General features: G+C 57.1%; 2 protein-coding genes across 2 annotated transcripts; one reads left to right on the top strand and one right to left on the bottom strand.

Moving 5' to 3' along the window:
• Positions 1-4,046: 4,046 nt before the first annotated feature.
• On the bottom strand, positions 4,047-22,086 carry ACSF2 (acyl-CoA synthetase family member 2). The gene is made up of 8 exons (XM_075579817.1): positions 21,999-22,086; positions 20,189-20,265; positions 7,166-7,273; positions 6,918-7,069; positions 6,505-6,646; positions 6,268-6,378; positions 5,961-6,029; positions 4,047-5,879 (listed from the first exon to the last, which is right to left on the bottom strand). Exons 1-8 carry the CDS (start codon positions 22,057-22,059, stop codon positions 5,829-5,831), a joined length of 771 nt encoding a protein of 256 aa, XP_075435932.1. The 5' UTR covers positions 22,060-22,086; the 3' UTR covers positions 4,047-5,828.
• Positions 12,302-20,040, top strand: CHAD (chondroadherin). The gene is made up of 4 exons (XM_075579816.1): positions 12,302-13,326; positions 17,422-17,585; positions 17,697-17,842; positions 19,133-20,040. Exons 1-3 carry the CDS (start codon positions 12,550-12,552, stop codon positions 17,836-17,838), a joined length of 1,083 nt encoding a protein of 360 aa, XP_075435931.1. The 5' UTR covers positions 12,302-12,549; the 3' UTR covers positions 17,839-17,842; positions 19,133-20,040.
• Positions 22,087-26,915: the final 4,829 nt, after the last annotated feature.

Below are 26,915 nucleotides of genomic sequence, written 5' to 3'. Positions count from 1 at the left end.
GGCATGACCAGTATGCAGCTACGTCACGGCATGACCAGTATGCAGCCACGTCACGGCATGATCAATATGCAGCCACGTCACGGCATGACCAGTATGCAGCCACGTCACGGCATGACCAGTATGCAGCCACGTCACGGCACGACCAGTATGCAGCCACGACATGGCATGACCAGTATGCAGCCACGTCCCGGCCTGACCAGTATGCAGCCACGTCACGGCATGACCAGTATGCAGCCACGTCACGGCACGACCAGTATGCAGCCACGTCACGGCATGACCAGTATGCAGCCACGTCACGGCATGACCCGTATGCAGCCACGTCACGGCATGACCAGTATGCAGCCACGTCACGGCATGACCAGTATGCAGCCACGTCACTGCCTAACCAGTATGCAGCCACGTCACGGCACGACCAGTATGCAGCCACGTCACGGCACGACCAGTATGCAGCCACGTCACGGCATGACCAGTATGCAGCCACGTCACGGCATGACCAGTATGCAGCCACGTCACGGCATGACCAGTATGCAGCCACGTCACGGCATGACCAGTATGCAGGTCCTAACACTGACTGTGAGTATTCTCCTTTACCCATTTACCTCATCTCAGCGGCGGATATCAAAATCCGCAACCACTGGGCGCAGCTGTTGGGGCCGCCTCCTTGCTGCCGCACTTCTCCTCGTTGCCATGGTAACGTTGCGTTGCCATGGCAACGAGCCGCCATGTCGGCGACGTCCAAATGACGCCGCGGTTCAGGAGGACGCCACAGATAAAAAAAATCACTTCCCATTATGTCCAATAGGCACGAGAGCGCGGCAAAAGTATATGGGGGAGGACATTTTTGCCGCCCCAAAATGTTGCTACCCGGGCCTAATGGGAACCCCGCTACTTCCTCTACAGGCCGGCAGGGATTGTGTGTTCATTCATTGTCACCTGGTATCAGTTGTTTGGAGGTAGGTGGCCGCTCCCCCCTGAGATTAAGCGCGCCCCCTCCCCTCTTTTTAAGTAGCAGGTGTTCCCATAGCAGGTGTTCCCATGTACCTGTGCAGGACAGGCCCACTGAGGCCATGCTCCCTCCACTGCAGAGGTAAATAAGAATAATCACAGGTAGTGCTAGGACCTGCAGACTGGTCATGCCATGACGTGGCTGCAGACTGGTCATGCCGTGACGTGGCTGCAGACTGGTCATGCCATGACGTGGCTGCAGACTGGTCATGCTGTGACGTGGCTGCATACTGGTCATGCCATGACGTGGCTGCAGACTGGTCATGCAGTGACGTGGCTGCAGGCTTATAATGCTTTGGCCAAAGGGTTTAACTAAATGACCCTTACTCATGAGATTACTAATATTGTCACATTGGATGTAGCATTGGGTATTTTTGTCTTTTGTTGTAATACAGCTCATAATCTGAACAACACAGAATAATGTGTAATACAGCTAATAATCCAAATAACAGAATGTGATAATTTTGTTTTATTATTTGGAGTATAAACTATGTGTATAAGGAAACTGGTGGGGAATTGTATGTATTTTAATCAATCTGGTGCTTCAGGGGTTAATGTAGCTACAGTTTTTGATTTTAAAAATACAAAATATTGGGTTTGTGGCAGGTCAAGACCGTTCATGGGTCTGTGCAGACCTTCGAAGAGGACTTAATTGGGGGTGGGGGGCTATCACTAAAAGTGACATATGTGTAGTTTAGAATGCAATAAACGATCGCCAGAACCCTGGACTGTCAGCCTCAAAGGAAACTAACATTCCTGAGACACCCCTTGTGCATCACAGAGAGCAATGACACACAGGTCACCGCTTAGTTCGAAGACTATTAAAAATGAGAATATCATGTGACGTCATCTACTGTGCATAATAAGAGTTACATATCTGTCATCATTGGAAGGAGACGCATGTAACAAGACCACACGCCACATGGGTAAGAGGTGCCAAGTCCATGCATGTAACAAGACCACACGCCACATGGGTATTAGGTGACAGATATCCATTTGTCACTCAAATAAGGAGCAAGACGGTCACAATGAGTCTCTTTACATCCGTCCTAATCGCTTGAATCTATTGATATGAGTCACGTGTGTCTAGGTATCAGAGAAAGGAAGTTATGAGTGCGGTTATATATTGAGACAATTATATAAACGTCTTTTTTAGGAGTTTTTTTTTTTTCTCTGTTGTAAAGTCATCAACCTAGCAGCCGATTTACGACAGGGGCGGGCTTATGTGGTTTTTAATAGAAGAATGGTATATAGAGCTTGCCCTGGAGTTATGAAATCAGAATTCAACAGAGGTGTGTTGGGATCAAATACGTGAATTCTCATATTTCTCCGCCAGTGACCTCCCTGGGGAAAACCTATGACATATATGGTAGCGTACTGTATAGGGATTCCTGTTTTATCCTGTTATTTTAAGAAACTTTCCTGCATTTACTGTCATTGTATGTCGTAATTATCGTTTTCTGTAATCGGAAGCAGTGTGTGTGTGTGTGTGTGTGTGTGTGTGTATATATATATATATATATATATATATATATATATACCCTGGCTGTGCTCAAAGCTGTGACCATGCAGCAAGCTTAAGCCTATAGGGAACCATGTTAATAATGGTTATTGAGGCAAAAAGTGACACTGTGTGCTCATTTGCATGTCATTTCCCAGAATCCCTTGCTGCAGTGGAAGTGCTGTATGCTGGGTGATAATGGGGAAAGGCGGGGTTGCAGACCTGCCTAAGACATGCAGATGAGCATACAGCTATATTTGCATATATATATATATATATATATATATATATATATATATATTAAACCATTCTTTAAGAAGTAATGCTTTGGGACTCTGAATGACCTGTTGCACACTCTGGAGAGAGTATTTACATTGTCTGACACATTTTTTTGCAACAAGAGATGATTTTTGTGTGTTAAGTGCATAGTTTTTTCTATAATAAACAGGGACCCAAGACCCTGGCAGATATATATATATTAAATACATATTCAGATCTCTCCCTCGCCCCTCCCAGTGTCTCCTCTCCGGTACCCCCATTACTTCCCGTTTCCCACCAGCCCAAGCACAACAGGCAAGCACTGAGCAATGGGTAAACACGACCTTTGAGTGTATTTATGTTTCACCATTGAACTCCCTGCTCCCCCTGCAGCGTCTCCGCTTTGCCTTCCAGATACTCTCGTGAACGAGCTGCCGACTCTTTCTCGCCACTTTGACCAGGTAATGGACATTGGCCCATGTGGACCTTCTTGGAACTTCACATGGAGCTGAGCCTCTCTGTTATGTACAACACTGGATTCTGCTGGAGATATGGTCTCCACATCGGTGGCATGTTTTCATTCTGTTTATACTGTACGATATTAGTAACTAGTCGCCTTATTACCAGCGTGGGCCCGACCCTTTACATGTAATGGAAGAGCAGAGGGTAGGGACTCTCGCCAACATTTCTCCTCAATCACAGTGGAAGTTGGTGGCTCTGGTTTGGAGAAGGCACTTGCGACCAATACAACTTTCCTTGGCAATAGGCCCGATTCCCGTGTCACATTCAGGTCCAGGCGTTGTCGTGTTATCGGGGACCAGACTGCAGCCACACTGTGTCTCATGTGTGTGAAACATTGTATCAATGCTGTCAGCGACGCATCAGGAAGAGGTTATGATAAGGAATGGTTATATGGAGTAACAGAGACTTCTACGGAGAGGATACTTATATGGGGCAATAGGAGCAGTTATAAGGGGGGGTTATATGAGTAATATGAGGAGTTATCTGGGGTAATAGTAGCTATAGGGCGGGGTTATACAATGAGAGAGTGATACGGGGGTGTTGGGGGAGGTATAGTAAGGGATGATACAGAATGATGGGAGGCAGTGTACTGTAGTGCACACAGGGAGTTATAATGCCCCTATAATTCTACACCAACCACACTGCCCAATTCTGCCCCTTCCATCTACTGGATTTTGTACCCCAATAACCAGACGGAGGATTGCGCAGAGCGGGACAGGCGAGGACATCGGGTCACTCTCTCACGGACACAGAATTTGGATATTTCATACAATATCGGAACATTTAATAAAAATAAAAAAGCATTTACATTTGTTTCTAAAAAGCGGCAAGTACAGCGCCGGCGTGCTAACCCGCGCCAAGTACAGCGCCGGCGTGCTAACCCGCGCCAAGTACAGCGCCGGCGTGCTAACCTGCACCAAGTACAGCGCCGGCGTGCTAACCCGCGCCAAGTACAGCGCCGGCGTGCTAACCCGCGCCAAGTACAGCGCCGGCATGCTAACCCGCACCAAGTACAGCGCCGGCGTGCTAACCCGCGCCAAGTACAGCGCCGGCGTGCTAACCCGCGCCAAGTACAGCGCCGGCGTGCTAACCCGCGCCAAGTACAGCGCCGGCATGCTAACCCGCGCCAAGTACAGCGCCGGCGTGCTAACCCGCGCCAAGTACAGCGCCGGCGTGCTAACCCGCGCCAAGTACAGCGCCGGCGTGCTAACCCGCGCCAAGTACAGCGCCGGCGTGCTAACCCGCGCCAAGTACAGCGCCGGCGTGCTAACCCACGCCAAGTACAGCGCCGGCGTGCTAACCCGCGCCAAGTACAGCGGCGGCGTGCTAACCCGCGCCAAGTACAGCGCTCCTGGGGAGAGCAGCACAGCGCGGGTAAGGGGGACACCACGCTGCCCCCGGGGCACAGGACGGGTAAGGGGGACACCACGCTGCCCCCGGGGCACAGGACGGGTAAGGGGGACACCACGCTGCCCCCGGGGCACAGGACGGGTAAGGGGGACACCACGCTGCCCCCGGGGAGTAAATGTGCCCACTGGGTACAGGAGAAGGCACGTTGGCGAAATCAGGACTGGTTAAGTTCAGTCCGCACTGCGGCTCTCAGAGTGCGGGATATACTAATTCAGGGGGGATACAGAGCAAAGACCCAGGGAGGGGGGATACAGAGCAGAGACCCAGGGAAGGGGGATACAGAGCAGAGACCCAGGGAGGGGGGATACAGAGCAGAGACCCAGGGAGGGGGGATACAGAGCAGAGACCCAGGGAGGGGGGATACAGAGCAGAGACCCAGGGAGGGGGTATACAGAGCAGAGACCCAGGGAGGGGGATACAGAGCAGAGACCAAGGGAGGGGGTATACAGAGCAGAGACCCAGGGAGGGGGGATACAGAGCAGAGACCCAGGGAGGGGGGATACAGAGCAGAGACCCAGGGAGGGGGGATACAGAGCAGAGACCCAGGGAGGGGGGATACAGAGCAGAGACCCAGGGAGGGGGGATACAGAGCAGAGACCCAGGGAGGGGGGAATATGGGGGGGCGAGAAAAGATATATGGCAGGGAACCTGAGGAGGGAGGCTATAGTGCAAACACCTGAAGGCGGGAGCGGCTGTAGTGCAGAGATCGGGGGGTGGGTGGGGAGGAATCATATATGGAGCAGAGAACCAAAGGGGGGGGAGAGGGGAGCCTATAGTGCAGCGACCTGGGGGGAAAGAATAAGTAGATCAGAGATGTGGGGGGGGGGGGTATGGAGCAGACCCAGGGAGTGTGGGGTATAAAGCAGAGAGTCCGGGGGGGTCTGGAGGGGTTGGTGCAGAGACCTGGTGGGGAAGAAGAACTAGATCAGAGATGTGGGGGGGGGGTGGGGGTATGGAGCAGACCCAGGGAGTGTGGGGTATAAAGCAGAGAGTCGGGGGGGGGGGCGCTTTGGTTATAAAAAAAAGTAGGATTACAAAAATCATTGAAACGAGGAGGTGCTGGGGGGCTTCGGGGGAGGTGCTGGGGGGCTTCGGGGGAGGTGCTGGGGGGCTTCGGGGGGCGTCTCCATCCTCACAGCGTCAGCCGTTTCTCCATTAATTCTCTCAGTTTAAACTTCTGGATCTGGAATGGACACGTGAGACATCAGGTTTATAAGCCTCCCCCCAACCAGCCCTCCCCCCCACTCCTGGGACCCCTCCTCACCTTTCCAGACACCGTGAGCGGATATTCATTCACAAACACAACATAGCGCGGGATCTTAAAATGGGAGATCTGTCGGGAGAGATGCATTATAAAAGGAGAGAAGACATTTGGGGGGAGGGTGGGGGGGGGGGGATAAGGTGCAAAGACTACCCAGAAATTACAGCGGCGACCGACTTGTCCCGATTTATTGTGCTAAATGTAAAATGCGTCTCCCAATTACACGAATTATCCAGGGCTCGGTGCCTCCCCCCCCCCCCCTCCCTCTGTCTGATTGGTCCCGGCGCCGGTTCCCCCGGGTCTCTCTCACCTTCCCCTTGCAGAATTCCCGGATCTCCTCTGCGGAGCACGGCCTGTCCTCTCGGATTCGGAGACACGCGCAGATCTCCTCGCCCATTCGCTCGTCTTTCACCCCGACGACCTGCGAGACAGCAGTGGCAGTGGGCAAGCCTCGACCCGATAACCCAACCTCTGCAGCGTCCTCACTCACCGCCAGAGCAGCTCATATATCCTTTACAAGTCTCCCTCCCCCCCCCCCCCCGCTTACCTGTGCCTCCACGACGCTGGGGTGCGTGTGCAGGAAGTGCTCGATCTCGGCTGGATAAATGTTCTCCCCTCCTCGGATGATCATGTCTTTACAGCGCCCGACGATACGGCAGTATCCAAACTCATCCAGCGAAGCAATGTCTCTGGGGTCAGACAAGGGGGTGAGATGGGGTGGGAGGGGTGCAGTGTCAGCACAGGGCAAGGGACACCAAAAGCCTCCCCGCTCACCCCAACAGGAAGAGTTGTATATGGGTGCTCAACAAACAAGGCTCATTATACGCCACGGTTACCGACTTGTATTCTCCGGGAGAAATAGGTGCGAAACGCGTCGGAGATTGATTGCCTCTCTTTTGTAGATGGCTCAAATAAAATCAGTGTAAAAAAAAAAAAAGGGTCACAAACCCCCTCGCTCACCCTGTCCTGTACCAGTTCTCGGGTGTAATGGCTTCCTTGGTTTTCTCGGGGTCCCCCCAGTACCCCAACATAACGCAGTATCCCCGAATCAGTAGCTCCCCAGTCGTGTGCAGCGGGACAATGTGGCCGGTGACTTGGTCCACCACCTTCGCCTAGTGGGATGGGGGGGGGGGAGGGGGGGAGAGACCATTAGTGGTGGGGATGGAGGAGCGCGCGTGTCAGTGGCTGGCGGGGGTCTCCAGAATTACCTCAGTGTGGGGGAAGATGTACCCCACCGTCTCGGTCTTGCGGACAATATCATCGCGCGGAAATCCCAAGAACGTAACAGGGCTGTTCTCGGTGGTCCCGTATCCCACCTGCAGAGACACAGAGAACCACGTGGGGACGTTATGGGGGTGGGAGGGCAGAGAGCGGGGTCAGCCGGAGCCACGTATGCACCACCGAGTGCGTGTATACGTGGGCGTGCCACGGAGGGTATGGGTGTATACACCAAGGTGTGTGTGCACACACGTTCCACCAATAGTGTGTTTGCCACGAAGGGAGAGAGGGGTGTGTGCCACGGTTATAACCGCAGCACCATCACCTTACCATGGAAGTGGTGTTCACACGCATGCACACACACACATTTCTACACCTGTGTGGGGGTATGAGGCGTGGCAGCAGTGAAGTGGTTAATATGCAGCCCCCCCCTCGCAGTGTTTATACAGAACGCGGGGGCAGCCGTTCCCCCCCCCCCCCCCCCATCACCCCATCACATATTCCTGGCTGCAACCCAGGCGCCCGTCCTGCGTCTCACAACCAAGAGACATGTGGCAGCAACACGAGAGGTCGGAGACATTTCTCACAACAGCACAGCAGTTGCCAGGGAGGAAGCAGGAAGGGCAGGGAGGAGAGCTGCCCAGGCAGGGGCAGAGAGGAGGGCAGGGAGGAGAGCTGCCCAGGCAGGGGCAGAGAGGAGGGCAGGGAGGAGAGCTGCCCAGGCAGGGGCAGAGAGGAGGGCAGGGAGGAGAGCTGCCCAGGCAGGGGCAGAGAGGAGGGCAGGGAGGAGAGCTGCCCAGGCAGGGGCAGAGAGGAGGGCAGACAGGAGAGCTGCCCAGGCAGGGGCAGAGAGGAGAGCTGCCCAGGGAGGAGAGCTGCCAGGGGGGGTGTGGGGGGTAGGTGGCAGAAAGGAGAGCTGCCCAGGAGGGGGCGCAGAAAGGAGAGTTGCCATGGGGGGGGGGGGTCACAGAAAGGAGAGCTGACATGGGGGGGGGACAGAAAGGAGAGCTGACATGGGGGGGGGACAGAAAGGAGAGCTGACATGGGGGGGGGGCGCAGAAAGGAGAGCTGCCCATGGGGGGGGGCAGAAAGGAGAGCTGCCCATGGGGAGGGGGCAGAAAGGAGAGCTGCCCATGGGGGGGGGCAGAAAGGAGAGCTGCCCATGGGGGGGGGCAGAAAGGAGAGCTGCCCATGGGGAGGGGGCAGAAAGGAGAGCTTCCCAGGGGGGGGCGCATAAAGGAGAGCTGCCCAGGGGGGCGCATAAAGGAGAGCTGCCAGGGGGGGGGGCAGAAAGGAGAGCTGCCCAGGGGGGGGGGGGCAGAAAGGTGAGCTGCCCAGGGGGGGGGGCAGAAAGGAGAGCTGCCCATGGGGGGGGGCAGAAAGGAGAGCTGACATGGGGGGGGGGGCAGAAAGGAGAGCTGACATGGGGGGGGCAGAAAGGAGAGCTGACATGGGGGGGCAGAAAGGAGAGCTGACATGGGGGGGCAGAAAGGAGAGCTGACATGGGGGGGCAGAAAGGAGAGCTGACATGGGGGGGCAGAAAGGAGAGCTGACATGGGGGGGCAGAAAGGAGAGCTGACATGGGGGGGCAGAAAGGAGAGCTGACATGGGGGGGCAGAAAGGAGAGCTGACATGGGGGGGCAGAAAGGAGAGCTGACATGGGGGGGCAGAAAGGAGAGCTGACATGGGGGGGCAGAAAGGAGAGCTGACATGGGGGGGCAGAAAGGAGAGCTGACATGGGGGGGCAGAAAGGAGAGCTGACATGGGGGGGGGCAGAAAGGAGAGCTGACATGGGGGGGCAGAAAGGAGAGCTGACATGGGGGGGCAGAAAGGAGAGCTGACATGGGGGGGCAGAAAGGAGAGCTGACATGGGGGGGCAGAAAGGAGAGCTGACATGGGGGGGCAGAAAGGAGAGCTGACATGGGGGGGCAGAAAGGAGAGCTGACATGGGGGGGCAGAAAGGAGAGCTGACATGGGGGGGCAGAAAGGAGAGCTGACATGGGGGGGCAGAAAGGAGAGCTGACATGGGGGGGCAGAAAGGAGAGCTGACATGGGGGGGCAGAAAGGAGAGCTGACACGGGGGGGCAGAAAGGAGAGCTGACACGGGGGGGCAGAAAGGAGAGCTGACACGGGGGGGCAGAAAGGAGAGCTGACACGGGGGGGCAGAAAGGAGAGCTGACACGGGGGGGCAGAAAGGAGAGCTGACACGGGGGGGCAGAAAGGAGAGCTGACACGGGGGGGCAGAAAGGAGAGCTGACACGGGGGGGGCAGAAAGGAGAGCTGACACGGGGGGGCAGAAAGGAGAGCTGACACGGGGGGGCAGAAAGGAGAGCTGACACGGGGGGGCAGAAAGGAGAGCTGACACGGGGGGGCAGAAAGGAGAGCTGACACGGGGGGGCAGAAAGGAGAGCTGACACGGGGGGCAGAAAGGAGAGCTGACACGGGGGGCAGAAAGGAGAGCTGACACGGGGGGGCAGAAAGGAGAGCTGACACGGGGGGGCAGAAAGGAGAGCTGACACGGGGGGGCAGAAAGGAGAGCTGACACGGGGGGGCAGAAAGGAGAGCTGACACGGGGGGGCAGAAAGGAGAGCTGACACGGGGGGGCAGAAAGGAGAGCTGACACGGGGGGGCAGAAAGGAGAGCTGACACGGTGGGGCAGAAAGGAGAGCTGACACGGGGGGGCAGAAAGGAGAGCTGACACGGGGGGGCAGAAAGGAGAGCTGACACGGGGGGCAGAAAGGAGAGCTGACACGGGGGGGCAGAAAGGAGAGCTGACACGGGGGGCAGAAAGGAGAGCTGACACGGGGGGGCAGAAAGGAGAGCTGACACGGGGGGGCAGAAAGGAGAGCTGACATGGGCAGAAAGGAGAGCTGACATGGGCAGAAAGGAGAGCTGACATGGGCAGAAAGGAGAGCTGACATGGGCAGAAAGGAGAGCTGACATGGGGGGGCAGAAAAGAGTGCTGCTAGGGGCAGAAAAGAGTGCTGCTAGGGGCAGAAAAGAGTGCTGCTAGGGGCAGAAAAGAGTGCTGCTAGGGGCAGAAAAGAGTGCTGCTAGGGGCAGAAAAGAGTGCTGCTATGGGCAGAAAAGAGTGCTGCTAGGGGCAGAAAAGAGTGCTGCTAGGGGCAGAAAAGAGTGCTGCTAGGGGCAGAAAAGAGTGCTGCTAGGGGCAGAAAAGAGTGCTGCTAGGGGCCGAGACGAGGGCAGAGATGAGCGCTTCCATGGGCAGAGAAGAGGGCTGCCAGGATTGGGGTTAGAGGTACCACATAACAACAGGAACAGCACGTCGGCCGACGCTACACCCACAGTGACTGGTTTGTATCACTAATTGTCACCAAAATGACAAAGTGTCTCTCGCTCAGACAGAGAACCAAACACTGAAAGTCAGACAGTCCGGCCGCAAACTGCAGAGAGCGGAGAACACAAACATCTCCTGCGCCAAGAGGGTGTCACCTTCCTGCCCAGCGCGCTGCCCACAGGGCACGCTGCCCACAGGGCACCCTGCCAGCCTCGCCCCCCCTACCCACAGGGGCACCCTGCCAGCCACACACCCCTACCCACAGGGGCACCCTGCCAGCCACACACCCCTACCCACAGGGGCACCCTGCCAGCCACACACCCCTACCCACAGGGGCACCCTGCCAGCCACACACCCCTACCCACAGGGGCACCCTGCCAGCCACACACCCCTACCCACAGGGGCACCCTGCCAGCCACACACCCCTACCCAAAGGGGCACCCTGCCAGCCTCGCCCCCTACCCACAGGGGCACCCTGCCAGCCTCGCCCCCTACCCACAGGGGCACCCTGCCAGCCTCGCCCCCTACCCACAGGGGCACCCTGCCAGCCTCGCCCCCTACCCACAGGGGCACCCTGCCAGCCTCCCCCCCCTACCCACAGGGGCACCCTGCCAGCCTCCCCCCCCTACCCACAGGGGCACCCTGCCAGCCTCGCCCCCCTACCCACAGGGGCACCCTGCCAGCCTCGCCCCCGTACCCACAGGGGCACCCTGCCAGCCTCCCCCCCTACCCACAGGGGCACCCTGCCAGCCTCGCCCCCCTTCCCACAGGGGCACCCTGCCAGCCTCGCCCCCCTTCCCACAGGGGCACCCTGCCAGCCTCCCCCCCCTACCCACAGGGGCACCCTGCCAGTCTCCCCCCCCTACCCACAGGGGCACCCTGCCAGCCTCCCCCCCTACCCACAGGGGCACCCTGCCAGCCTCCCCCCTACCCACAGGGGCACCCTGCCAGCCTCCCCCCCTACCCACAGGGGCACCCTGCCAGCCTCCCCCCCCCTACCCACAGGGGCACCCTGCCAGCCTCCCCCCCCTACCCACAGGGGCACCCTGCCAGCCTCCCCCCCCTACCCACAGGGGCACCCTGCCAGCCACACACCCCTACCCACAGGGGCACCCTGCCAGCCTCCCCCCCTACCCACAGGGGCACCCTGCCAGGGGCACCCTGCCAGCCTCCCCCCCTACCCACATGGTCACCCTGCCAGCCTCCCCTTACCCACAGGGGCACCCTGCCAGCCACACACCCCTACCCACAGGAGCACCCTGCTAGCTAACCCCCTCCCTACCCACCGGGATACCCTGACAGCCACCCCCCCCCCTACCCACAGGGGCACCCGGCCAGCTCTCCACCCTCCCCCCCAGCACACAGGGCATAGGGCTTCTCCCTCAAATACAATCAAAGCAGAGATTTAAAAATAACACATTACCTGGCATAGTGAGACTGAGCCTACGAAATGTAACCCAGGTGTGCAGAGAAGCTGCCAGGCGTGTGCAGAGAAGCTGCCAGGCGTGCGGAGAAGCTGCCAGGCAGGGAGACGCAGAGGGGCACACACTGCGCAGCCCAATGTGAAGAGCTCAAGACCCCCCCCCCATCCTCAGCGAGTGTCACAGCCACTTCTGCCCGAACCAAAAACACAAAAATCGGGCCGGAAACACCGGGGTGAGCCAGGCAGACAGTGCAGGGGCAAGAAAACCCATCGGGGTGGGGGTGGGGTGAGACAGGCAGTGCAGGGGCAAGACAACCCATCGGGGTGGGGGCGGGGTGAAACAGACCATCGGGGTGGGGGCCGGGAGAAGAGACATTTCTCAGATTTCATCTTGTTTTCCCCCAGCCGGAGAACGCCCCGTCCCCTCTGCATCAAATCAGAACGACCTTCATAGCCCCCGCTCCTTATGGGATCAAAATGACTCTGTGGCGCAGAGAGGGTTAATTTCACATCCTCTTCCCAAAAAATACCTGCCTCCTCCACGTCCCAGTTTGGCTGCCGCTCGCAGGGTGGGTTTTTTTTTTCCATCTAATTTAATGTTATAAATAGGCGCGTGTGCGGCAGTCTCGCGCACTCCCTGCTCTGCGCTCACCATGGTGCGTGCCAGCTTCCTCCTGGGGCTCAGCCTGCTGGCTGCCGCGGCCCCCCTTCTGCAGGCGTGCCCCCCAAACTGCCTCTGCCACGGGGGGGACCTGCAGCACGTGATCTGCGACACCGCCGGGCTCAAGAAACTGCCCAAAGTGGCCGAGCAGACCCGACTGCTGAACCTGCAGAGGAACAGCTTCCCGGTGCTGGCCCCCAACTCCTTCAAGGAGATGAAGGGGCTGGTGTCTCTGCACCTGCAGCACTGCCAGATCCGGGAGGTCTCCAGCGGGGCCTTCCGAGGCCTCAAGAAGCTGGTCTACCTCTACCTGTCCCACAATGAGATCAGCGTGCTGGGCGCGGGGGCCTTCGACGAGCTGGCGGGCCTCACTTACCTCTACATGGATCACAACCGGATCGTGGAGCTACCCAAGGGGCTCCTGTCCCCCCTGGCCAACCTCTTCATCCTGCAGCTGAGCAGCAACAAGGTGCGGGAGGTCAAAGCCGGGACCTTCGCGGGGGCCAAGGACCTGCGCTGGCTCTACTTGTCCGATAACGAGATCGGCGCCCTGCAGCCCGGCTCGCTGGACGAGGTGGAGAACCTGGCCATCTTCCACCTGGACGGAAACCAGCTCAGCTCCTACCCGCTGGCCGCCATCGGCAAACTGAGGGTGGTGGAGGATCTCAAGATGTCCCGGAACCCCATCAAAGTCATCCCCGATTTGGCCTTCCAGTCCTTCGGGCGCTACATGGAGTCGCTGTCCATGGACCACATGGGTCTGGAGAAGGTGAGTGGTCAGCGGTGGTAGCGGCGTTCTACTGGCTAAAAGAGCATTAGATGTGGGACCCAGGGGGGGGGACAGGCAGAGGGGCTCGAGTCGGACATGCCGGTGATCACTCATTTGCCGTACTGATTGGGTTAATTGCAGAAACTGCTCCCGCTGATGTAGAGGCTCCCGTGTTTATAAAGAACAGTCTGTTTATTGAGGAGATGTCTCGTGTAAAGCCGTCTCTCCCTGCGGCTCACAAAGCAGTCTCTGTCTGTAACCCACGGGGGCGTGAGAGGGGAGGGATTGGGGGAGGAGGTACCTGGCTAGCTCAGCTTAGACTTCCCCAGATGCACAGAGCAGGCTCCCAGGTAACAAAAGCAGAATCCAGTTCCCTCAATGTTTGGGACCTTTCATAGTGAACGGGCATGATCCTTCCCAGTTCCGGAGTTAACACAGGTTCCTGGGCATATCTGCACGGGTCCTGGGCATATCTGCACGGTTCCTGGGCATATCTGCACGGTTTCTGGGCATATCTGCATGGTTCCTGGGCATATCTGCATGGTTCCTGGGCATATCTGCATGGTTCTCGGGCATATCTGCATGGTTCCTGGGCATATCTGCATGGTTCCTGGGCATATCTGCACGGGTCCTGGGCATATCTGCACGGTTCCTGGGCATATCTGCACGGTTCCTGGGCATATCTGCATGGTTCCTGGGCATATCTGCACGGTTCCTGGGCATATCTGCATGGTTCCTGGGCATATCTGCATGGTTCCTGGGCATATCTGCATGGTTCCTGGGCATATCTGCATGGTTCCTGGGCATATCTGCATGGTTCCTGGGCATATCTGCATGGTTCCTGGGCATATCTGCATGGTTCTCGGGCATATCTGCATGGTTCCTGGGCATATCTGCATGGTTCTCGGGCATATCTGCATGGTTCCTGGGCATATCTGCATGGTTCCTGGGCATATCTGCATGGTTCCTGGGCATATCTGCATGGTTCCTGGGCATATCTGCATGGTTCCTGGGCATATCTGCATGGTTCTCGGGCATATCTGCATGGTTCCTGGGCATATCTGCATGGTTCTCGGGCATATCTGCATGGTTCCTGGGCATATCTGCATGGTTCCTGGGCATATCTGCATGGTTCCTGGGCATATCTGCATGGTTCCTGGGCATATCTGCATGGTTCCTGGGCATATCTGCACGGTTCCTGGGCATATCTGCACGGTTTCTGGGCATATCTGCATGGTTCCTGGGCATATCTGCATGGGTTCCTGGGCATATCTGCACGGGTCCTGGGCATATCTGCACGGGTCCTGGGCATATCTGTATGGTTCCTGGGCATATCTGCATGGTTCCTGGGCATATCTGCATGGTTCCTGGGCATATCTGCATGGTTCTCGGGCATATCTGCATGGTTCCTGGGCATATCTGCATGGTTCCTGGGCATATCTGCACGGGTCCTGGGCATATCTGCACGGTTCCTGGGCATATCTGCACGGTTCCTGGGCATATCTGCATGGTTCCTGGGCATATCTGCACGGTTCCTGGGCATATCTGCATGGTTCCTGGGCATATCTGCATGGTTCCTGGGCATATCTGCATGGTTCCTGGGCATATCTGCATGGTTCCTGGGCATATCTGCATGGTTCCTGGGCATATCTGCATGGTTCCTGGGCATATCTGCATGGTTCTCGGGCATATCTGCATGGTTCCTGGGCATATCTGCATGGTTCTCGGGCATATCTGCATGGTTCCTGGGCATATCTGCATGGTTCCTGGGCATATCTGCATGGTTCCTGGGCATATCTGCATGGTTCCTGGGCATATCTGCATGGTTCCTGGGCATATCTGCATGGTTCTCGGGCATATCTGCATGGTTCCTGGGCATATCTGCATGGTTCTCGGGCATATCTGCATGGTTCCTGGGCATATCTGCATGGTTCCTGGGCATATCTGCATGGTTCCTGGGCATATCTGCATGGTTCCTGGGCATATCTGCATGGTTCCTGGGCATATCTGCATGGTTCCTGGGCATATCTGCATGGTTCCTGGGCATATCTGCATGGTTCCTGGGCATATCTGCATGGTTCTCGGGCATATCTGCATGGTTCCTGGGCATATCTGCATGGTTCTCGGGCATATCTGCACGGGTTCCTGGGCATATCTGCATGGTTCTCGGGCATATCTGCATGGTTCCTGGGCATATCTGCATGGTTCCTGGGCATATCTGCATGGGTTCCTGGGCATATCTGCATGGTTCCTGGGCATATCTGCATGGTTCCTGGGCATATCTGCATGGTTCCTGGGCATATCTGCATGGTTCTCGGGCATATCTGCACGGGTTCCTGGGCATATCTGCACGGGTTCCTGGGCATATCTGCACGGGTTCTCGGGCATATCTGCATGGTTCCTGGGCATATCTGCATGGTTCTCGGGCATATCTGCATGGTTCCTGGGCATATCTGCATGGTTCTCGGGCATATCTGCACGGGTTCCTGGGCATATCTGCACGGGTTCCTGGGCATATCTGCATGGTTCTCGGGCATATCTGCATGGTTCCTGGGCATATCTGCATGGTTCCTGGGCATATCTGCATGGTTCCTGGGCATATCTGCATGGTTCCTGGGCATATCTGCATGGGTCCTGGGCATATCTGCATGGGTTCCTGGGCATATCTGCATGGGTTCCTGGGCATATCTGCATGGTTCCTGGGCATATCTGCATGGGTCCTGGGCATATCTGCACGGGTTCCTGGGCATATCTGCACGGGTTCCTGGGCATATCTGCATGGGTTCTCGGGCATATCTGCATGGTTCCTGGGCATATCTGCATGGTTCCTGGGCATATCTGCACGGGTCCTGGGCATATCTGCACGGTTCCTGGGCATATCTGCACGGGTCCTGGGCATATCTGCATGGTTCCTGGGCATATCTGCATGGTTCCTGGGCATATCTGCATGGTTCCTGGGCATATCTGCATGGTTCCTGGGCATATCTGCATGGTTCCTGGGCATATCTGCATGGTTCCTGGGCATATCTGCATGGTTCCTGGGCATATCTGCATGGGTCCTGGGCATATCTGCACGGGTTCCTGGGCATATCTGCACGGGTTCCTGGGCATATCTGCATGGGTTCTCGGGCATATCTGCATGGTTCCTGGGCATATCTGCATGGTTCCTGGGCATATCTGCACGGGTCCTGGGCATATCTGCATGGTTCTCGGGCATATCTGCACGGGTTCCTGGGCATATCTGCATGGTTCCTGGGCATATCTGCATGGTTCCTGGGCATATCTGCATGGTTCCTGGGCATATCTGCATGGTTCCTGGGCATATCTGCATGGTTCCTGGGCATATCTGCATGGTTCCTGGGCATATCTGCATGGTTCCTGGGCATATCTGCATGGTTCCTGGGCATATCTGCATGGTTCCTGGGCATATCTGCATGGTTCTCGGGCATATCTGCATGGTTCTCGGGCATATCTGCACGGGTTCCTGGGCATATCTGCATGGTTCTCGGACATATCTGCATGGTTCCTGGGCATATCTGCATGGTTCCTGGGCATATCTGCATGGTTCCTGGGCATATCTGCATGGTTCCTGGGCATATCTGCACGGGTCCTGGGCATATCTGCACGGGTCCTGGGCATATCTGCATGGTTCTCGGGCATATCTGCATGGTTCCTGGGCATATCTGCATGGGTCCTGGGCATATCTGCATGGTTCCTGGGCATATCTGCATGGTTCCTGGGCATATCTACATGGGTCCTGGGCATATCTGCATGGTTCCTGGGCATATCTGCATGGGTCCTGGGCATATCTGCATGGTTCCTGGGCATATCTGCATGGGTCCTGGGCATATCTGCATGGTTCCTGGGCATATCTGCATGGTTCCCGGGCATATCTGCACGGGTCCCGGCCTAGAGGTCATGGAGGTTCCCAAACCAAGGTGGACATGTCCAGTGACACGGAAGGTTCCGATCAGACATGATGCAGGAGAGTGGAGGGGTGGGGATAGCACAGGTGGTGGGGAGGGAAGAAGTTGGGGGGCTGATATCGGGCGCACGTTCCCCCCCAAATCTGAATCTGTAGAACGTGTGCTTCAGTTTTCAGACAAAGCCTTCGTTGGGGTCACGACCCTGAAAACACTGGACGTGGAGGGGAACAAGCTGAGCCACCTTCCTGCAAACACCCCGTACTCCTCCCTGCAGAGCCTGGCGTTGGGCAGCAACCCCTGGCACTGCTCCTGCCAACTGGCCGCCCTGCGCAGGTAAGTCAGGAAAGGTCCGGTGGTGCCACACAGAGACACGCTGAGCGCCACGTGCCACGGCCATGCTCCAACCTCCACATCCCAAACCTCCTGATGTTTCTTTGGCTGCAGGTGGGTGGACGGCAGCCGTGTGCGCCCTGATGCCACCTGCAGCGGCCCCGCCCAGTACCGTGGGCAGCAGCTGAGAGACACCGGGGCTTTCCGCAACTGCAAACAACCGGCAAAGAAGCAGCGCAAGGGAGAGCGCCATTAAACAGGTAACACAATTAGGGAGAGCCCCCCCCCAGAAAAGCAACACGGGAGTGCGCGTACACGGGCTGGCGAGAGAGAGAGCGTGGGGGGCAGCAAGAGAGAGAAAGCAGGGGGGGAAGCGGGAGAGAGAGCAGGGGGGGAAGCGAGAGAGAGAGCAGGGGGGGAAGAGAGAGAGAGAGCAGGGGGGGAAGCAAGAGAGAGAGAGCAGGGGGGTAAGCAAGAGAGAGAAAGCAGAGGGGCAGCGAGAGAGCAGGGGGGAAGCAAGAGAGAGCAGGGGGGAAGCGAGAGAGCAGGGGGGGCAGCAAGAGAGAGCGTTGGGGCAGCAAGAGAGAGAGAGAGCAGGGGGGGCAGCAGCAAGAGAGAGAGGGGGCAGCAGGAGAGAGAGGGAGAGGCTTCAGCAGCGAGAGAGAGCAGGGGGGCAGCAGCAAGAGAGAGAGAGCACGGGGGGCAGCAGCAAGAGAGAGAGGGGGGGCAGCGAGAGAGAGAGAGAGAGGGCAGCAGGAGAGAGAGGGAGAGGGGGTGCAGTGAGAGAGAGCGGGGGGGCAGCAGCAAGAGAGAGAGCGGAAGGGCAGCAGCAAGAAAGAGAGCGGGGGGGCAGCAGCAAGAGAGAGAGCGGGGGGCAGCAGCAAGAGAGAGAGCAGGTGGCAGCAGCAAGAGAGAGAGCAGGGGGCAGCAGCAAGAGAGAGAGCAGGGGGCAGCAGCAAGAGAGAGCAGGGGGCAGCAGCAACAGAGAGAGCGGGGGGCAGCAGCAAGAGAGAGAGCGGGGGGCAGCAGCAAGAGAGAGAGCGGGGGGCAGCAGCAAGAGAGAGAGCGGGGGGGGCAGCAGCAAGAGAGAGAGCGGGGGGGGCAGCAGCAAGAGAGAGAGCGGGGGGGCAGCAGCAAGAGAGAGCGGGGGGCAGCAGCAAGAGAGAGAGCGAGGGGGCAGCAGCAAGAGAGAGAGCGAGGGGCAGCGAGAGAGAAAGGTGGCTGGGAGAGAGAAGAGAGAAGGGGAGAGAAAAGAGAGAAGGGGAGGGAGGAGAGGGAAGGAGAGGGAGAAGAGAGAAGGGGAAGAGAGAAGGAGGGGGAGAAGAGAGAAGGGGAGAGAGAAGAGAGAAGGGGAGGGAGAAGAGAGAAGGGGAGAGAGAAGAGAGAAGGGGAGAGAGAGACCTGGTGGAAGTAAAGGAGAGGGGGGATGGTTGGGAGATAATCTATATCTATGCTATGTACAGGGAGGGGGCAATAATCAAGCATACCCTGCGGAAGGGGGTAAGAAGCACAGAGTTGGGGTAACCACTGTTCTCCCCCCCTTATGACAGGCTCCTAATGGACAGTCCTGTTGACTGTGACCAACCAGCAAACTACTGACCTGTAGGACCAGCCGCTTCTCCCACAGTGTCCGCTACTGACCTCTAGGACCAGCCAGCCGCTTCTCCCACAGTGTCCGCTACTGACCTCTAGGACCAGCCAGCCGCTTCTCCCACAGTGTCCGCTACTGACCTCTAGGACCAGCCAGACGCTTCTCCCACAGTGTCCGCTACTGACCTCTAGGACCAGCCAGACGCTTCTCCCACAGTGTCCGCTACTGACCTCTAGGACCAGCCAGACAATCCTCCCACAGTGTCCGCTACTGACCTCTAGGACCAGCCAGACGCTTCTCCCACAGTGTCCGGACTCATCTCGTCTTCGCCCAACCCCCAATTACTTACACGCCCTGCACCATCCAGCAGCATCAACCAACAGCATAGTGTGTGTGTGTATATATATATATATGTGTATGTGTGTATATGTGTATATATATCTGGGACCAGAGAGCGGGGCGAGCCCCTCCCGACACCCCCGCACTTGTGTATCCGCTTCCCCCCTGTGCGTGATTGACTCCGTGTGACCCCCGATACGCTCCCTGTATTTATCTATTTATTCCCACCTCTCCAGATAACGACCCGTGACCCCAGAGATCCCCCTCATCTACCCCTGCCCCAAACCCCCCTCTCCTTCCCTGACCACACAACCCTCCTCCAAAATCCTCGCCACCTCTTTGCCAGAAGACCCCCATCCTCCCCCTTAAAAAAAAAAAAAAGACTTCCCCCCCTCCTCCAAAAGACCCCCCGACCCACCTCTTCCCCCCCCCCTCCTCCAAAAGACCCCCCGACCCACCTCTTCCCCCCCCTCCAAAAAAGATTCCCCCCAAATTGTATATTTTCTTATATAAACCTTGGTGTATAAAAGTGGTTCATGCAATGACAAACGCTTGCGCCTGTCTCTCACCTCGGAACGCTCCCCCCCACACCCCCGCTTCCCCCCCACACCCCCGCTTCCCCCCCACACCCCCGCTTCCCCCCCACACCCCCGCCCCCCCGTGTGCGCACACTCACCACAATCTCTTTGATGGTGCTCTCAGTCACTATCTTTCTCATCAGCTCGGGGGGTGCAATGGATCCAGCTATGAAGCCTGGAGGGGTAGGGGGAGGCATAAATACAGGGGGGGGGCGAGGGGGAGTGGGAGAAATTATTACATGGGGGGGGGTGGCAGGGGTGGTGCAAGTAATTCCTGGGAGGGGGTGGGACATTACTATAGGGGAGGGAGAAGAGGTAACTCCTGTGGGGGGGGGGGTGAGGCATGAGTACAGGAGGAGGAGGCGAGAGAAGAACAGGTGAGAGAGGGAGGAAGAAAGGGAGTTTACTTCTAGAAGGGGGACTTCTGGGGGGAGGGGGGGAGGGGGGGAGAGGTGGTGCAGCAGGAAGGATAATTTCTGGGAGTAGGGAAGGGGAGCGATGACCTGATCACATGCTCGGGTAATGCTCGGAGGTGTCGTGAGAGAGGTCAGGCTTGAGAATTTAGAAGCCAAAATAAAGAAATCCAACCAGCCACAGAGACTGCAGTGACGGGGACGATACCCGGGTAATACCCTCTCCTCCCAGGTAACACCCTCTCCTCCCAGGTAACACCCTCTCCTCCCAGACCACTGTCCCATGCAGAGACTGCAGTGACGGGGACGATACCCGGGTAATACCCTCTCCTCCCAGGTACTAACCCCCCGACCACTGTCCCATGCAGAGACTGCAGTGACGGGGACGATACCCGGGTAACACCCTCTCCTCCCAGGTACTAACCCCCCAGACCACTGTCCCATACAGAGACTGCAGTGACGGGGACGATACCCGGGTAATACCCTCTCCTCCCAGGCACCTAACCCCCCCGACCACTGTCCCATGCAGAGACTGCAGTGACGGGGACGATACCCGGGTAATACCCTCTCCTCCCAGGCACCTAACCCCCCCGACCACTGTCCCATACAGAGACTGCAGTGACTAGGACGATACCCAGGTAATACCCTCTCCTCCCAGGTACTAACCCCCCGACCACTGTCCCATACAGAGACTGCAGTGACGGGGACGATACCCGGGTAATACCCTCTCCTCCCAGGCACCTAACCCCCCCGACCACTGTCCCATACAGAGACTGCAGTGACTAGGACGATACCCAGGTAATACCCTCTCCTCCCAGGTACTAACCCCCCGACCACTGTCCCATACAGAGACTGCAGTGACGGGGACGATACCCGGGTAACACCCTCTCCTCCCAGGTACTAACCCCCCAGACCACTGTCCCATACAGAGACTGCAGTGACGGGGACGATACCCGGGTAACACCCTCTCCTCCCAGGTACTAACCCCCAGACCACTGTCCCATGCAGAGACTGCAGTGACGGGGACGATACCCAGATAATACCCTCTCCTCCCAGGTACTAACCCCCCAGACCACTGTCCCATACAGAGACCGCAGTGACGGGGACGATACCCGGGTAACACCCTCTCCTCCCAGGCACCCAACCCCCCAGACCACTGTCCCATACAGAGACTGCAGTGACGGGGACGATACCCGGGTAATATCCTCTCCTCCCAGGTACTAACCCCCAGACCACTGTCCCACACAGAGACTGCAGTGACGGGGACGATACCCAGATAATACCCTCTCTTTCCCAGGCACCCAACCCCCCAGACCACTGTCCCATACAGAAGGATCGAGGTCATACACAGGTTGCAGCCGCTACAATGAATCCTCCCTGCGCTGCCACCTGCTGGTGGAACACTGCCAGTCTCCTGGGCTCGTTATGCTAATGAGACGATTAGCAAGAAAGGGGGAATGAGGGCACTGGGCACCCGAGGGTTAAAGTCACTTACCGCAGGTGAGGCTGGAGGTGAGCGAGGTGAAGTCTGGCTGCGCCAACAGATCTATATACATGGTGGGCGTCCCATAGATGCAGGTGCATCTGTGACACGGGCAAGAGAAGGGTATATATACTATATACATGTGCTCAAGAGCAGGGTGGGTGTGTGTGTGTGTGTGTATACAACACAATACTTTCCTCTACTAATTCCCACTGAGTTCCTGCAGTACTGTATATATCAGCACAGGAGAGGAGTGGGCAGTACTGTATATATCAGCGCAGGAGAGGAGCGGGCAGTACTATATTTATCAGCGCAGGAGAGGAGCGGGCAGTACTGTATATATCAGCGCAGGAGAGGAGCGGGCAGTACTGTATGTATCAGCGCAGGAGAGGAGCGGGCAGTACTGTATGTATCAGCACAGGAGAGGAGCGGGCAGTACTGTATATATCAGCGCAGGAGAGGAGCGGGCAGTACTGTATGTATCAGCGCAGGAGAGGAGCGGGCAGTACTGTATGTATCAGCGCAGGAGAGGAGCGGGCAGTACTGTATTTATCAGCGCAGGAGAGGAGCGGGCAGTACTGTATGTATCAGCACAGGAGAGGAGGGGGCAGTACTGTATGTATCAGCGCAGGAGAGGAGCGGGCAGTACTGTATATATCAGCGCAGGAGAGGAGCGGGCAGTAATGTATTTATCAGCGCAGGAGAGGAGCGGGCAGTACTGTATTTATCAGCGCAGGAGAGGAGCGGGCAGTACTGTATTTATCAGCGCAGGAGAGGAGCGGGCAGTACTGTATTTATCAGCACAGGAGAGGAGCGGGCAGTACTGTATTTATCAGCGCAGGAGGGGAGCGGGCAGTAATGTATTTATCAGCGCAGGAGAGGAGCGGGCAGTACTGTATGTATCAGCACAGGAGAAGAGCGGGCAGTACTGTATTTATCAGCGCAGGAGAGGAGCGGGCAGTACTGTATGTATCAGCACAGGAGAGGAGCAGGCAGTACTGTATGTATCAGCGCAGGAGAGGAGGGGGCAGTACTGTATGTATCAGCGCAGGAGAGGAGGGGGCAGTACTGTATGTATCAGCGCAGGAGAGGAGGGGGCAGTACTGTATGTATCAGCGCAGGAGAGGAGCGGGCAGTACTGTATGTATCAGCACAGGAGAGGAGGGGGCAGTACTGTATGTATCAGCGCAGGAGAGGAGGGGGCAGTACTGTATGTATCAGCGCAGGAGAGGAGCGGGCAGTACTGTATGTATCAGCGCAGGAGAGGAGCGGGCAGTACTGTATGTATCAGCGCAGGAGAGGAGCGGGCAGTACTGTATGTATCAGCGCAGGAGAGGAGCGGGCAGTACTGTATGTATCAGCGCAGGATAGGAGCGGGCAGTACTGTATTTATCAGCGCAGGAGAGGAGCGGGCAGTACTGTATGTATCAGCGCAGGAGAGGAGGGGGCAGTACTGTATGTATCAGCGCAGGAAAGGAGCGGGCAGTACTGTATGTATCAGCGCAGGAGAGGAGCGGGCAGTACTGTATGTATCAGCGCATGAGAGGAGGGGGCAGTACTGTATGTATCAGCGCAGGAGAGGAGCGGGCAGTACTGTATGTATCAGTGCAGGAGAGGAGCGGGCAGTACTGTATGTATCAGCGCAGGAGAGGAGCGGGCAGTACTGTATATATCAGCGCAGGAGAGGAGCGGGCAGTACTGTATGTATCAGCGCAGGAGAGGAGCGGGCAGTACTTTATTTATCAGCGCAGGAGAGGAGCGGGCAGTACTGTATGTATCAGCGCAGGAGAGGAGCGGGCAGTACTGTATGTATCAGCGCAGGAGAGGAGCGGGCAGTACTGTATTTATCAGCGCAGGAGAGGAGCGGGCAGTACTGTATTTATCAGCGCAGGAGAGGAGCGGGCAGTACTGTATTTATCAGCGCAGGAGAGGAGCGGGCAGTACTGTATATATCAGCGCAGGAGAGGAGCGGGCAGTACTGTATTTATCAGCGCAGGAGAGGAGCGGCAGTACTGTATTTATCAGCGCAGGAGAGAAGCGGGCAGTACTGTATTTATCAGCGCAGGAGAGGAGCGGTCAGTACTGTATTTATCAGCGCAGGAGAGGAGCGGGCAGTACTGTATGTATCAGCGCAGGAGAGGAGCGGGCAGTACTGTATGTATCAGCGCAGGAGAGGAGCGGGCAGTACTGTATGTATCAGCGCAGGAGAGGAGCGGGCAGTACTGTATGTATCAGCGCAGGAGAGGAGGGGGCAGTACTGTATTTATCAGCGCAGGAGGGGAGCGGGCAGTACTGTATTTATCAGCGCAGGAGAGGAGCGGGCAGTACTGTATGTATCAGCGCAGGAGAGGAGCGGGCAGTACTGTATGTATCAGCGCAGGAGAGGAGCGGGCAGTACTGTATTTATCAGCACAGGAGAGGAGCGGGCAGTACTGTATTTATCAGCACAGGAGAGGAGCGGGCAGTACTGTATTTATCAGTGCAGGAGAGGAGGGGGCAGTACTGTATTTATCAGCGCAGGAGAGGAGCGGGCAGTACTGTATGTATCAGCGCAGGAGAGGAGGGGGCAGTACTGTATGTATTAGCGCAGGAGAGGAGCGGGCAGTACTGTATGTATCAGCGCAGGAGAGGAGGGGGCAGTACTGTATGTATCAGCGCAGGAGAGGAGGGGGCAGTACTGTATGTATCAGCGCAGGAGAGGAGCGGGCAGTACTGTATGTATCAGCACAGGAGAGGAGCGGGCAGTACTGTATGTATCAGCGCAGGAGAGGAGCGGGCAGTACTGTATGTATCAGCGCAGGAGAGGAGCGGGCAGTACTGTATGTATCAGCGCAGGAGAGGAGCGGGCAGTACTGTATTTATCAGCACAGGAGAGGAGCGGGCAGTACTGTATTTATCAGTGCAGGAGAGGAGCGGGCAGTACTGTATTTATCAGCGCAGGAGAGGAGCGGGCAGTACTGTATTTATCAGCACAGGAGAGGAGCGGGCAGTACTGTATTTATCAGCGCAGGAGAGGAGGGGGCAGTACTGTATGTATCAGCGCAGGAGGGGAGCGGGCAGTACTGTATTTATCAGCGCAGGAGAGGAGCGGGCAGTACTGTATTTATCAGCGCAGGAGAGGAGCGGGCAGTACTGTATTTATCAGCGCAGGAGAGGAGCGGGCAGTACTGTATGTATCAGCGCAGGAGGGGAGCGGGCAGTACTGTATGTATCAGCGCAGGAGGGGAGCGGGCAGTACTGTATGTATCAGCGCAGGAGAGGAGCGGGCAGTACTGTATTTATCAGCGCAGGAGGGGAGCGGGCAGTACTGTATGTATCAGCGCAGGAGGGGAGCGGGCAGTACTGTATTTATCAGCGCAGGAGAGGAGCGGGCAGTACTGTATGTATCAGCGCAGGAGGGGAGCGGGCAGTACTGTATTTATCAGCGCAGGAGAGGAGCGGGCAGTACTGTATTTATCAGTGCAGGAGAGGAGCGGGCAGTACTGTATGTATCAGCGCAGGAGGGGAGCGGGCAGTACTGTATGTATCAGCGCAGGAGGGGAGCGGGCAGTACTGTATGTATCAGCGCAGGAGGGGAGCGGGCAGTACTGTATGTATCAGCGCAGGAGAGGAGCGGGCAGTACTGTATTTATCAGCGCAGGAGGGGAGCGGGCAGTACTGTATTTATCAGCGCAGGAGAGGAGCAGGCAGTACTGTATGTATCAGCGCAGGAGGGGAGCGGGCAGTACTGTATGTATCAGCGCAGGAGGGGAGCGGGCAGTACTGTATTTATCAGCGCAGGAGAGGAGCGGGCAGTACTGTATGTATCAGCGCAGGAGAGGAGCGGGCAGTACTGTATGTATCAGCGCAGGAGAGGAGCAGGCAGTACTGTATGTATCAGCGCAGGAGGGGAGCGGGCAGTACTGTATTTATCAGCGCAGGAGAGGAGCGGGCAGTACTGTATTTATCAGCGCAGGAGAGGAGCGGGCAGTACTGTATGTATCAGCGCAGGAGAGGAGCGGGCAGTACTGTATTTATCAGCGCAGGAGGGGAGCGGGCAGTACTGTATTTATCAGCGCAGGAGAGGAGCGGGCAGTACTGTATCAGCGCAGGAGAGGAGCGGGCAGTACTGTATTTATCAGCGCAGGAGGGGAGCGGGCAGTACTGTATTTATCAGCGCAGGAGGGGAGCGGGCAGTACTGTATTTATCAGCACAGGAGAGGAGCGGGCAGTACTGTATTTATCAGCGCAGGAGAGGAGCTGGCAGTACTGTATTTATCAGCGCAGGAGAGGAGCGGGCAGTACTGTATGTATCAGCGCAGGAGAGGAGCGGGCAGTACTGTATTTATCAGCGCAGGAGGGGAGCGGGCAGTACTGTATTTATCAGCGCAGGAGAGGAGCGGGCAGTACTGTATCAGCGCAGGAGAGGAGCGGGCAGTACTGTATTTATCAGCGCAGGAGGGGAGCGGGCAGTACTGTATTTATCAGCGCAGGAGGGGAGCGGGCAGTACTGTATTTATCAGCACAGGAGAGGAGCGGGCAGTACTGTATTTATCAGCGCAGGAGAGGAGCGGGCAGTACTGTATTTATCAGCGCAGGAGAGGAGCGGGCAGTACTGTATTTATCAGCGCAGGAGGGGAGCGGGCAGTACTGTATTTATCAGCACAGGAGAGGAGCGGGCAGTACTGTATGTATCAGCGCAGGAGAGGAGGGGGCAGTACTGTATTTATCAGCGCAGGAGAGGAGCGGGCAGTACTGTATTTATCAGTGCAGGAGAGGAGCAGGCAGTACTGTATTTATCAGCGCAGGAGGGGAGCGGGCAGTACTGTATTTATCAGCGCAGGAGGGGAGCGGGCAGTACTGTATTTATCAGCACAGGAGAGGAGCGGGCAGTACTGTATTTATCAGTGCAGGAGAGGAGCGGGCAGTACTGTATTTATCAGCGCAGGA

This window comes from Ascaphus truei, chromosome 22 (assembly GCF_040206685.1).
Source record: "Ascaphus truei isolate aAscTru1 chromosome 22, aAscTru1.hap1, whole genome shotgun sequence".
Lineage (NCBI taxonomy): Eukaryota > Metazoa > Chordata > Amphibia > Anura > Ascaphidae > Ascaphus > Ascaphus truei.
This window is presented reverse-complemented; position numbering and strand designations above follow the sequence as displayed.

Bases quoted from the DNA above. Each gene is read 5' to 3' on its own strand.
- CHAD (XM_075579816.1), top strand. From the start codon at position 12,550: ATGGTGCGTGCCAGCTTCCTCCTGGGGCTCAGCCTGCTGGCTGCCGCG. The intron at 13,327-17,421 runs GTGAGTGGTCAG...CGTGTGCTTCAG, and splicing joins ACCACATGGGTCTGGAGAAG to TTTTCAGACAAAGCCTTCGT. The intron at 17,586-17,696 runs GTAAGTCAGGAA...CTTTGGCTGCAG, and splicing joins CAACTGGCCGCCCTGCGCAG to GTGGGTGGACGGCAGCCGTG.
- ACSF2 (XM_075579817.1), bottom strand. From the start codon at position 22,059: ATGTATATAGATCTGTTGGCGCAGCCAGACTTCACCTCGCTCACCTCC. The intron at 20,266-21,998 runs GTAAGTGACTTT...CTACCCCTCCAG, and splicing joins CACCTCCAGCCTCACCTGCG to GCTTCATAGCTGGATCCATT. The intron at 6,030-6,267 runs GTGAGAGAGACC...CTCTCCCGACAG, and splicing joins GGGAATTCTGCAAGGGGAAG to ATCTCCCATTTTAAGATCCC.